At 44.0% G+C, this 13,027-nt stretch overlaps 1 protein-coding gene across 1 annotated transcript; it reads right to left on the bottom strand.

Annotated features, from left to right (window-relative positions):
* Nucleotides 1-2,978: 2,978 nt before the first annotated feature.
* Nucleotides 2,979-7,747, bottom strand: LOC123321603 (chitin-binding lectin 1-like). Its single transcript, XM_044909292.1, has 2 exons — nt 7,714-7,747; nt 2,979-3,685 (listed from the first exon to the last, which is right to left on the bottom strand). Exon 2 carries the CDS (start codon nt 3,682-3,684, stop codon nt 3,055-3,057), a length of 630 nt encoding a protein of 209 aa, XP_044765227.1. The 5' UTR covers nt 3,685; nt 7,714-7,747; the 3' UTR covers nt 2,979-3,054.
* Nucleotides 7,748-13,027: the final 5,280 nt, after the last annotated feature.

Genomic DNA, 13,027 nt, shown 5'->3' on the forward strand with positions numbered 1-13,027 from the left:
TTGTGGCGGCGTAGTTGTACCCATGGTAGAGGAATACTTCATCTCACCATGATGGTACCAAGGGTAGCCAAACGATGGCATCACTGCGCAGGACGGTTGCGATCACAGGGTAGATTATACGTCTATTGCGGTGCAGCATACGCCAAACGATGGCGCCACCGGCGACGCAACACTCTTTACCCTCGACGTAACCGGCGTTTATAGCAGGCACAAACTACGCTGCTTCGGCGATTGTCGTAGGTAGCTGCTAGGGTTCATTAACCTACCTGATGAGTCCGACCCTAGCAGTGGGACGAAACAATCACCCCAAGAGCACGCCATTCTTCAAATGGCGTGAACTCACCCCAGCACATACCGCTAAACTTGAAACTGCACATAGTTTTCGGATTGAGATGCACATGTTGAATTTCAGTTCGATAGTGCAGATAGGAATTGAGATTTCAGTGGTCTATTCGGCGAAGTGTGATATCAATTCCTCGAAAACTGTTGGATCAATTCGAACCAAATTTTGAAACTGCACATAGTTTTCGAAATGAGATGCACATGTTGAATTTCAGATCGATAGTTCTAATAGGAATGGAGATTTCAGAAGTCGATTCGACAAAATATCATTTCAATTCTTAAGGAACTATTGGATCAATTGGAACGAAATCTTGAAACTGCACATAATTTTCGGATTGAGATGCACAAGTTGAATTTCAGTTCGATTGTTCAGATAGGAATTGAGATTTCAGTGGTCAATTCGGCAAAGTGTGATATCAATTCCTTGAAAACTGTTTGATCAATTCGTACCGACTCTTGAAACTGCACATAGTTTTCGAAATGAGATACATATGTTGAATTTCATTTCGATATTGTGATAGACTTTTCGTACTCTGGCAGCTCCTTACGGTTGCTCGGGCGCCAGTGGGGCAATCAGTCAAACCCCACGTCTCTCACAGAATCCCCAAAGAGTTGGAGAGCCCGGGTAGACTTGAGTATCAGTGGAGAAGGGTATCGATGAAGACTAGGGCGGTAGCGTCTTCTAAGTGTCTGCTTTTCAACGGTCTTTAGGCGTCAGAAAGAGTACTTACCTCTTCTAACTAAACTCTAAGATGAAACTGATTTAATAAATAGACTCTCACTGGCAAAATAATTGGCAACAAAAATTAATGTTCAACTATTTATTTCTATTACAATAAACTATACACAAAAGAGAATATACAGGTAGACCAAATGGTGGACGTCAACGGCTGTGTCTGGTCGGCGCAGGACGGCTGGCAAAATTTCACTTCAGGAAAATGGACGGTTTCGGAAATATACGGAAGTAAGTCAAGTCTCAACTAAACTAAGTGCAAAGAAACATGCACAGTTTCGGAAAAATATACGGAAGTAAGTCAACTTTCAATTAAACTAAGTGCAACGAAACATGCACGGTTTCGGAAAAATATACGGAAGTAAGTCAAGTTTCAATTAAACTAAGTGCAAAGAACGGTTTCGGAAAAATATACGGAAGTAAGTCAAGTTCCAATTAAACTGAGTGCAAAGAAACATGCACGGTTTCGGAAAAATATACGGAAGTAAGTCAAGTTTCAATTAAACTAAGTGCAAAGAACGGTTTCGGAAAAATATACGGAAGTAAGTCAAGTTTCAATTAAACTGAGTGCAAAGAAACATGCACGGTTTCGGAAAAATATTTCAACTAAGGCAAGACACAATTTAATGAAAAGTACGAACGGTTTTAAAAATAATCAACGGAATTCAGTCAGGTCGAAATTTGAAAACACCAGTTCACCGGGGTACGCCCTCTATCTCTGTCTCGGTGGTTTGTCTATGATCCGGTGTCCTTCGGTCTCTCTCTCTCTCTCTCGGTGACCTCAAGCTGGCTGGCTGTCAAACAGCGGCCACAGAGTCCGGCGGTGAGGGTATTTGACGGTTATGAAATCCCAACTCTATGCTCGGCGAATCTAACCTATAACTATAATTCAAACGGTTGGAAATCGGGATGAAACGGTCAAATATTCAGGAATCGGAGAAATCAGGGGGGCCCAACGTCCTCCTGGGACCCAAATGTCACCCTACGGTAACGGAAAGCTTTATACAGCAGGAAATGGTCAATCTACGGTTAATTCGGATTTTCAGCCAAGCAAAAGTCTAGAGAGAATATTATTCCATAAAGGTGCAATGAAGCGGTAATAATTTCAACAATCACTTGCCTTAGATTTTCCTTTGATTCGTAAGTACGGTTTTACTTTGCACACACTCCACTCGTTCACCTCTCAACAACGATTGTCTCTTTTTTTTCTCTTCACCTTCCAGGGCCGCGAAGAAATATCCCCTCTCTACTCGGAAAAACTCTCCCCCCTATGGGAAACTCACCAATCCATTGGATAAAGCAAAAATGATACGGTTATTCAATTGGCCCAGAAAAAGACAGAGGCAACGGATGAGAAGGAAAGTAGAAAAAGTTATGAGAACTTTTTCAGAGCAAACAAAAAAAAATGGTGGAACGGAAAGAATTATTAAAATAAATGAATTCTGAAAACATAAGAGATACAGTCTTTCCTACTAACATGGACTGACCGGTGGAAAACTATGAACTAACAATTATCGGTAAGGCTCCTTTCAATCGTAACACACAACTATTGTTATCGGTACACCCCCTATGACAGTATTTCGGTTTTCTTCAAAAATATCTCGGTTATCAGGCATTATTATGCAAGTATCGGTTGAAAAATTTAATTTTTTGTGGCGGAGCAAAATCTGGTTCGTCACACCCCCCTCTGCCGTGTGCAAGAAAAATAAAACGGAGTTTTATTTTTCTTCTAACCCTCCTGGGTTTTCGGTGTAATTTGCGGTGGCAGCCTGTGAACAAACCAAAGTTGCGGGGTTATTGAACTCGGAACTATTTTCTGGTATTGTGACCTAGTTAGCGGTAATTTGATGGTGGAAACGGTTAGCGCATCCACCATTTCGGTTGGTGAAATAAAAGATTTTTCGGAACGGTATTTATTCAACGGAAATAACGGTATTGAACAACGGTGTTTTGTCTTTTACGGTAATGATTTAACGGTCTCAATCCACTTTCACCTTCTTTTTCGGTGGGGTCGGCAACGGTGTGGGCGGCGACGGTTTGGACGGTACCGGTATGTGCGTCTGTGCAGGCGTCGGTTCAGGCGTCGGTGCAGGCGTCGGTACAGGCGTCGGTACAGGCGTCGGTGCCGGCGTCGGTGCAGGCGTCGGTGTGGCGGGCCTCAACCGGAGATCCGGGAGTACGGCCTCTGCCCTGCTTCCTGAGGATCCGTTCCGGCTTGGGGTTCCTCGCTGGCTGACGGTGGTTAAGGGCGGTCTTCTGTCACGGTCGGTGGTTCGGGCACAGCAATCCCGTGATAGCACACCCACGCAGCCACACCTAGAACAAAATTTCATCCGCTCCCCTCTGCAGTGTTCTCGTCGGTGGCCTTCGTTGCCACAGCGCCAACAGCTTCGGGGGCCCAACCCCAGGTAGACATGATATCCATCGGTACCCACGGTCCTGGTGGCTGGCGGTTCTGTGCTGGTCCCGGCGTCCCTTTTTCTTTCCTGCGGCACCTCCCAGTCTGCCGACAGGCTGAGCGTCGACCCATTACTTTCTGGAGAAGGCGGTCCGGACGGTGGGGTCGGTTCCCTAAAGGTTAACGGTCGGCCCATCGAGTAACGTTTCATCCTGAAAATTTCATACGTTAATCAAACAGAAAATAACGGTTCATCGGTACCCTGTTAGGTCAATCGGTTTTTTTTTTGTGTTAGTAACGGTTTTTTACATTTCAGACGGTACCTCTCCAAGGGAGGACTTCAGATCCTTGATGTGAATGTGTCGGAGAATCTTACCACTGCCATCCTTGATGTCATATACCACAGGAGATACTACCTTTATAACGGTATACGGTCCGGAGTATTTCGGAGCCAATTTGGCTGCAATTCCCTCCACTGCGGAAGACAAGGGATGTTCCCTTCGGTATACTTGGTCTCCTACTCGACATCGCCAGTCCCTCCGACGTAGATTGTAGTAGTGGCTCTGCTGGGAGAAAGCTCGTGCCAATCTAGATCTGACAAACTCATAAGTTTCGGTGAAACGGTTTAATTTATTTGCATGCCAAGCAACTTGCGGTTCGGTATCTGGTTCGGTGTCTGGTTCGGTGTGTTCCTTTTCATCCCGGTTGGCCATCTCGGTTAGATACTTGGCGTTCGGTGAACGCATCTCCCTGCCAAAATTCAGGAATGCTGGGGTGTATCCGGTCGACTCCTGCCTTGCAGAGTTTATTGCGAATGTCAATTCCTTCAGATGCTCATCCCAGGTACGCTGATCCTTTTCACAGAACTGGGCTATCATTGTTTTGAGGGTACGGTTGACTCTTTCTACGGGGTTACATTGGGGAGAATAAACTGGTGCTAAACGGTGTCGGATCCCAAGGTCTCGCAGACTTCCCTTGAACAATCGGCTATCATATTGTGAACCATTATCACTGACCACGGTTTTCGGGCATCCAAACTTCAGGATTACATCCTCATATAGAGCCTGGTACACACCCTTTGCGGTTGCTCTTCTCAGGGGCCTGGCCTCCACCCATTTTGAAAATCGGTCCTGCATCACAACCAAATAACAATTTCCCTTCCTCGAACGAGGAAGCGGTCCCACAATATCCGCGCTAACGGTATCCCAAGGTTCTCTTACCACATACGGATGCACTTTTCCAGGGGGCTTCTGTTGCGGAACTTTGTATCTCTGACACGTACCACATTTACGGACATATCGGGCTATTTCCTTGAACATTCCTGGCCAATAGTAATTTCGGGCCATACGGGTTATGGCCTTCGCCATCCCCAGGTGTCCAGCGGTCGGTCGGTCGTGGTTTTCCTGTAAAATATCTATTCGGTCGTCCTTTGGAACGCATAGCTTCCAAGGACTGCCGAATTCAGGCTCGGTAAAATCATCAGCATCCCAAAAATGGCGGTATAATTTTCCGGACACAATACTGCAATCGGGAAACGCTGCGGGATTCGCTCTCACCTCAGCCAATTTTTTTCGGTACCATCTACAACTTACAGTCTCCTCGGTCAGACATATAGTCTCGGTGGTCGGTAACGGACTTCTGGACAGACCGTCTGCTACACGGTTGAGGGCTCCTTTCCGGTACTTTATCTCGAAGTCGTATTGCTGCAGGAATATGCTCCATCTCGCAATTCTTCCGGTGGGAGACTTGATAGATTGCAGCCATCGCAAGCTCATGTGGTCGGTTATAACGGTAAAACGGTAGCCTTCTAGATACGGACGCAGCTTGTCAATGCTCCAAACTATTGCCAGACATTCCTTTTCTGTAACAGAGTAATTTTTCTCTGGACCTGACAAGGTCCTGCTAGCATAAGCGATTACTTTTTCCTGTCCATCAACGGTCTGTGTCAGGGCAGCTCCCAGTCCTGCATCTGATGCATCGGTTTGAAGGACGAACGGCTTTGAAAAGTCCGGACAGGCCAATACCGGTGAGTGGGTCAATTTCTGTTTCAGGGTCTCAAAAGCGGTCTGTTGGGCGGTCTCCCATTTCCAGGTTTGCTTCTTCTTCAGTAATGCGGTCAACGGAGTCACAACTTTGGAGAAGTCTTCGATGAATCTTCGGTACCATGAAGCAACACCAAGGAAACTTCTCAATTCTCGTACGGATTTCGGTGCAGGCATCTCATTTATGGCTGAAATCTTATCAGGATCGGTACAAATGCCGTCCTCGGTTACTACATGTCCCAGATATTTCAATGATTTTCTTACAAACTCACATTTTTCCGGATTTAATTGCAGGTTGGCCTCCCTGAGGCGGTGGAAAACTTTCCTTAGGTTGTCAAGATGTTCGTCCAATGTCTCTCCAAGAACTACTATGTCATCCAAGTACGCAAATGCATCCGGTTCCATCTCAGGGCCAATAACTCGGTCTAAAAGACGTTGAAAGGATGCCGGTGCGGAATGCAGACCAAAAGCCATTACTTTGAACTGGAACAGCCCACGGCCAGGGACGGTAAATGCGGTGATCGGTCGACTCTCGGGGGCTAACGGTACCTGCCAATAACCCTGTTTCAAATCAATAGTGGATATATACTTGGCTTTTCTCAACTTGTCTAAAATTCCTGAAATATAAGGCAACGGATAGGCATCTTTAACGGAGACATTGTTAACCATTCGGAAATCTATACAAAATCGGGGTTTACCATCCTTTTTCTTGACAATTACTATCGGTGAACTCCACGGGGATGAAGACGGTTCTATAATGCCTTCGGCCAGCATTCGGTCGACCTCATTGTTTATTATCTCCTGCATCTTCGGATTTTGGGGACGGTAACGTTGCTTGATCGGTTCGGTGCCTGGTTTGAGTTTAATTCGGTGTTGCATCAGTGGAGTTGTTCCTCGGAGATTTTCGAATGCCTTCAATTCGGTCTGTAGAAACTCCTCCAGCCTGACTTTCTCTTCTCCACTCAGGTTCGACAAAAGCGGTCCCATCGCATGTAGTTGTCCTCGGTTCTCTGGCTCGCTGAGCCGGGCCCGGATGGACCCTCCATTCAGGAAACATTCGGCGGTTTGGAGATTAATGGAAAAGTTGTGTGCCCTCAGTATATCCATTCCCAGTACTACATTGATCGGTAAATCTGAAACTAACAACAATTTAGCTTCCATAATTTCAGACCCAATTCGGACCGGTGCGGTATATATTTCTCCAATCGGTATTGAACTTCCGTTAGCGACGGTGGTGGTAACGTCCCTAACATAATCCGGTTGTATACCCACTACCCTGCAGTAGGCGGCCACTTCACTGCTGATAAAGGACCTGGTGGCTCCGGTGTCCAACAGTGCTGGGAACTCCTTGTCTCCTACAAAAACATTAATTATCGGTCGGTAATCGGTAGGTTTTTCTTTCTCATGGACCGAGGATGGGGTTGCTTGGAACTGACGGATCCCCGGTTTCGGACAGTTCCTTAGTAGTTTAACGGACACTTACAATCCCTAGACATGACACCCCTCTTACCACATCGAGAGCAGAACAGCAGCGGTTTCGAGGTGCATTGTGCTCGGAGATGACCCTTGCCACCACATCTCCAGCACTGGGGTTCGGTTGACGGTCGGTTCGACTTTTTCGGTTCATCCTGTCGCTGGGGTATTGCGGAGCTCTGAGCTACTTTCGGTTTTTCAGACGGTTCGGTGTGGTTCGGAGTGTTCAGGTGCATTCCGATCGGTTTGACGTTCGGTGGGGAATTTCGGAAGGTAAGATGCGGTTCGTTGATGAGACTCTTTTGGATCGGTGGCGAAGCATAGTTAGCGGTTTGCCATTTGACCAATTCAAAAACTTTTCCTTTTCGGAGCAGTTCTTCTATGGTTGAAGTCGGTTGGAAGGCCAGGGCGGTTTGCAGTTCTGGCAGTAAACGTCGTCGGATGATATTCACCTGTTCTTCCTCGGTCGGTCGCTTTACGGTCAGCTTCTGAAACAGGTTTTGCATTCGAGTTACATACAACAAGAGTCGTTCATCGGTTCCTTGAGTGCGTTTCTTGATTTCCTCCAAAAGGATGTCCTCGTAGTCGGGAGGAAGAAAGGCCTCTCGGAGTTGTTCCTTGAAGTCGGTCCAGTCGGTGAAGGTGCCTCTCCGGGGAATGTACCAGTCTCTTGCATCCCTACGTAACAGCTCGTATATTGACTCGAATAACTGTTCGTGGCTCACCTTTCTAGCCTCGGCAAGATACTCAGCCTCCTCCAGGAATGAGGTCACACTGGTTGACCCATCGAACGTCAGGTTCCATTTCCACACAGGAACGGTAGGAACGATGGAATGATCGGTGGTTTTCGGCGGTTTCATCGGCGGGTATTCGGTCGTCAGTTCGGTTTCCTTGGTCGTCGGTACTTCGCTTCTTACTTCTCTCATCCCAGCGGTATCGGTAGGAGATGAGGCAAATGAAACTCTCCTGGTTGATTCGGCAAACTCCCTCGTCAATCGCCTCGACTCAGGGGATGTTATTAACGGTCTGTTTTGCTCACTGGTTCGGTCGGTTGGCAGTGCTTGTTCAACGGTAAATGGGAGGATGTCGGCGGGCGGTCGGTGGTAGGAAGGTTGTTTCTGCAAAAAAGTACGTTCAATTTGTTCGGTTAATAATCTGCAAACTTCTTGACGGTTCTGCTGCAGCCGGTCATCATGAGTGGTCGGTCGGGATATGTCACAATCTTCTCCCAAGTTCAACAAGTCTGCTTCTCCAACGGTGGTTGAGCACGGAATCAGACCTGGACCAAGTCTAGATGCGCAGTCCGGTAATTCCTGGTCAATCAGCGACGGTGTTCCGGCTGACAGGTTCTCTGGAATACCACCTAACCAGTGAGTATTCTCCAGCAATCTCATGGCCATCTTCAGAGAGTGCTCCAGCTCGGTTTTCTTGTGAAGCAGACTGACAGCTTCCGGAGATAGACTTCTCAGTCGGCCTTGAACGTGCAGTAGCCGGCTCCTAATGCGCTGCAACTCATTGTCTCTATTATTAAAATCGAACTCACATATCTCTCCCATCAAGTCGAACAACTTGGCACCACAAACACCAATTTCCTGTGCCTGGTCAATTTCATCTCTTGGAATGAACGGTATGTCGGAATGGATGGCCCTTCTCAGTTGAGCTCTTTTCTCCTGAACGGTGTGTCCCACGGTGCAGCCTCTTGCCTCTAACTCCCACGTAAGTTCGTCACTTTTCAGTCGGTTGACATCCATTTTCACGGTACCAGAAACTCAGAATAAAGATTTACAATATGTACTATACGGATATATGCCAGAAACAAAGAACGGTTACCAATTTGCCAGTGAAGAGTATTTAAAGAAAACGGTACGGTTACGGTAACAGGAACTACTCACAGAACAGCAGAAGTCCCTGCTCGGGCGCCAGATGTGATAGACTTTTCGTACTCTGGCAGCTCCTTACGGTTGCTCGGGCGCCAGTGGGGCAATCAGTCAAACCCCACGTCTCTCACAGAATCCCCAAAGAGTTGGAGAGCCCGGGTAGACTTGAGTATCAGTGGAGAAGGGTATCGATGAAGACTAGGGCGGTAGCGTCTTCTAAGTGTCTGCTTTTCAACGGTCTTTAGGCGTCAGAAAGAGTACTTACCTCTTCTAACTAAACTCTTAGATGAAACTGATTTAATAAATAGACTCTCACTGGCAAAATAATTGGCAACAAAAATTAATGTTCAACTATTTATTTCTATTACAATAAACTATACACAAAAGAGAATATACAGGTAGACCAAATGGTGGACGTCAACGGCTGTGTCTGGTCGGCGCAGGACGGCTGGCAAAATTTCACTTCAGGAAAATGGACGGTTTCGGAAATATACGGAAGTAAGTCAAGTCTCAACTAAACTAAGTGCAAAGAAACATGCACAGTTTCGGAAAAATATACGGAAGTAAGTCAACTTTCAATTAAACTAAGTGCAACGAAACATGCACGGTTTCGGAAAAATATACGGAAGTAAGTCAAGTTTCAATTAAACTAAGTGCAAAGAACGGTTTCGGAAAAATATACGGAAGTAAGTCAAGTTCCAATTAAACTGAGTGCAAAGAAACATGCACGGTTTCGGAAAAATATACGGAAGTAAGTCAAGTTTCAATTAAACTAAGTGCAAAGAACGGTTTCGGAAAAATATACGGAAGTAAGTCAAGTTTCAATTAAACTGAGTGCAAAGAAACATGCACGGTTTCGGAAAAATATTTCAACTAAGGCAAGACACAATTTAATGAAAAGTACGAACGGTTTTAAAAATAATCAACGGAATTCAGTCAGGTCGAAATTTGAAAACACCAGTTCACCGGGGTACGCCCTCTATCTCTGTCTCGGTGGTTTGTCTATGATCCGGTGTCCTTCGGTCTCTCTCTCTCTCTCTCGGTGACCTCAAGCTGGCTGGCTGTCAAACAGCGGCCACAGAGTCCGGCGGTGAGGGTATTTGACGGTTATGAAATCCCAACTCTATGCTCGGCGAATCTAACCTATAACTATAATTCAAACGGTTGGAAATCGGGATGAAACGGTCAAATATTCAGGAATCGGAGAAATCAGGGGGGCCCAACGTCCTCCTGGGACCCAAATGTCACCCTACGGTAACGGAAAGCTATATACAGCAGGAAATGGTCAATCTACGGTTAATTCGGATTTTCAGCCAAGCAAAAGTCTAGAGAGAATATTATTCCATAAAGGTGCAATGAAGCGGTAATAATTTCAACAATCACTTGCCTTAGATTTTCCTTTGATTCGTAAGTACGGTTTTACTTTGCACACACTCCACTCGTTCACCTCTCAACAACGATTGTCTCTTTTTTTTCTCTTCACCTTCCAGGGCCGCGAAGAAATATCCCCTCTCTACTCGGAAAAACTCTCCCCCCTATGGGAAACTCACCAATCCATTGGATAAAGCAAAAATGATACGGTTATTCAATTGGCCCAGAAAAAGACAGAGGCAACGGATGAGAAGGAAAGTAGAAAAAGTTATGAGAACTTTTTCAGAGCAAACAAAAAAAAATGGTGGAACGGAAAGAATTATTAAAATAAATGAATTCTGAAAACATAAGAGATACAGTCTTTCCTACTAACATGGACTGACCGGTGGAAAACTATGAACTAACAATTATCGGTAAGGCTCCTTTCAATCGTAACACACAACTATTGTTATCGGTACACCCCCTATGACAGTATTTCGGTTTTCTTCAAAAATATCTCGGTTATCAGGCATTATTATGCAAGTATCGGTTGAAAAATTTAATTTTTTGTGGCGGAGCAAAATCTGGTTCGTCACAATATTTCTGATAGGAATTGAGATTTCAGTGGTCAATTCGGCAAAGTGTGATATCAATTCCTTGAAAGCTGTTGGATCAATTCGAACCGAATCTTGAAACTGCACATAGTTTTCGAAATGAGATGCATATGTTGAATTTCAGTTCGATATTTCTGATAGGAATTGAGATTTCAGTGGTCTATTCGGCAAAGTGTGATATCAATTCCTCAAAAACTGTTGAACCAATTCGACCCAAATCTTGAAAACGCACATAGTTTTCGAATTTAGATGCACATGTTGAATTTCAGATCGATAGTTCTGATAGGAATGAAGATTTCAGTAGTCGATTCAGCCAAATATCATTTCAATTCCTAAGGTACTATTGGATCGATTCGAACCAAATCTTGAAACTGCACATAATTTTCGAATTGAGATGCACATGTTGAATTTCAGTTCGAAAGTTCAGATAGGAATTGAGATTTCAGTGGTCTATTCGGCGAAGTGTGATATCAATTCCTCGAAAACTGTTGGATCAATTCGAACCAAATTTTGAAACTGCACATAGTTTTCGAAATTAGATGCACATGTTGAATTTCAGATCGATAGTTCTAATAGGAATGGAGATTTCAGAAGTCGATTCGACAAAATATCATTTCAATTCCTAAGGAACTATTGGATCAATTCGAACCAAATCTTGAAACTGCACATAGTTTTCGGATTGAGATGCACATGTTGAATTTCAGTTCGATAGTGCAGATAGGAATTGAGATTTAAGTGATCAATTCGGCAAAGTGTGATATCAATTCCTTGAAAACTGTTGGATCAATTCGAACCGAATCTTGAAACTGCACATAATTTTCGGATTGAGATGCACATGTTGAATTTCAGTTCGATTGTTCAGATAGGAATTGAGATTTCAGTGGTCAATTCGGCAAAGTGTGATATCAATTCCTTGAAAACTGTTGGATCAATTCGAACCGAATCTTGAAACTGCACATAGTTTCCGAAATGAGATACATATGTTGAATTTCAGTTCGATATTTCTGATAGGAATTGAGATTTCAGTGGTCAATTCGGCAAAGTGTGATATCAATTCCTTGAAAACTGTTGGATCAATTCGAACCGAATCTTGAAACTGCACATAGTTTTCGAAATGAGATGCATATGTTGAATTTCAGTTCGATATTTCTGATAGGAATTGAGATTTCAGTGGTCTATTCGGCAAAGTGTGATATCAATTCCTCAAAAACTGTTGAACCAATTCGACCCAAATCTTGAAAACGCACATAGTTTTCGAATTGAGATGCACATGTTGAATTTCAGATCGATAGTTCTGATAGGAATGAAGATTTCAGTAGTCGATTCGGCCAAATATCATTTCAATTCCTAAGGTACTATTGGATCGATTCGAACCAAATCTTGAAACTGCACATAGTTTTCGAATGTACATGTTGAATTTCAGTTCGAAAGTTCAGATAGGAATTGTGATTTCAGTGGTCTATTCGGCGAAGTGTGATATCAATTCCTAGAAAACTGTTGGATCAATTCGAACCAAATTTCGAAACTGCACATAGTTTTCGAAATTAGATGCACATGTTGAATTTCAGATCGATAGTTCTAAAAGGAATGGAGATTTCAGAAGTCGATTCGACAAAATATCATTTTAATTCTTAAGGAACTATTGGATCAATTCGAACCAAATCTTGAAACTGCACATAATTTTCGGATTGAGATGCACATGTTGAATTTCAGTTCGATAGTTCAGATAGGAATTGAGATTTCAGTGGTCAATCCGGCAAAGTGTGATATCAATTCCTTGAAAACTGTTGGATCAATTCGAACCAAATCTTGAAACTGCACATAGTTTTCGAAATGAGATGCATATGTTGAATTTCAGTTCGATAGTTCTGATAGGAATTGAGATTTCAGTGGTCTATTCGACAAAATGTGATATCAATTCCTCGAAAACTGTTGGATCAATTCGAACCGAATCTTGAAACTCCACATAGTTTTCGAATTGAGATGCACATGTTGAATTTCAGTTCGATAGTGCAGATAGGAATTGAGATTTCAGTGGTCTATTCGGCGAAGTGTGATATCAATTCCTCGAAAACTGTTGGATCAATTCGAACCAAATTTTGAAACTGCACATAGTTTTCGAAATGAGATGCACATGTTGAAAACTGTTGGATCAATTCGAACCGAATCTTGAAACTGCACATAGTTTTCGAAATGAG

The sequence above is a fragment of the Coccinella septempunctata genome, chromosome 1, assembly GCF_907165205.1.
Source record: "Coccinella septempunctata chromosome 1, icCocSept1.1, whole genome shotgun sequence".
Classification (NCBI taxonomy): Eukaryota; Metazoa; Arthropoda; class Insecta; order Coleoptera; family Coccinellidae; genus Coccinella; species Coccinella septempunctata.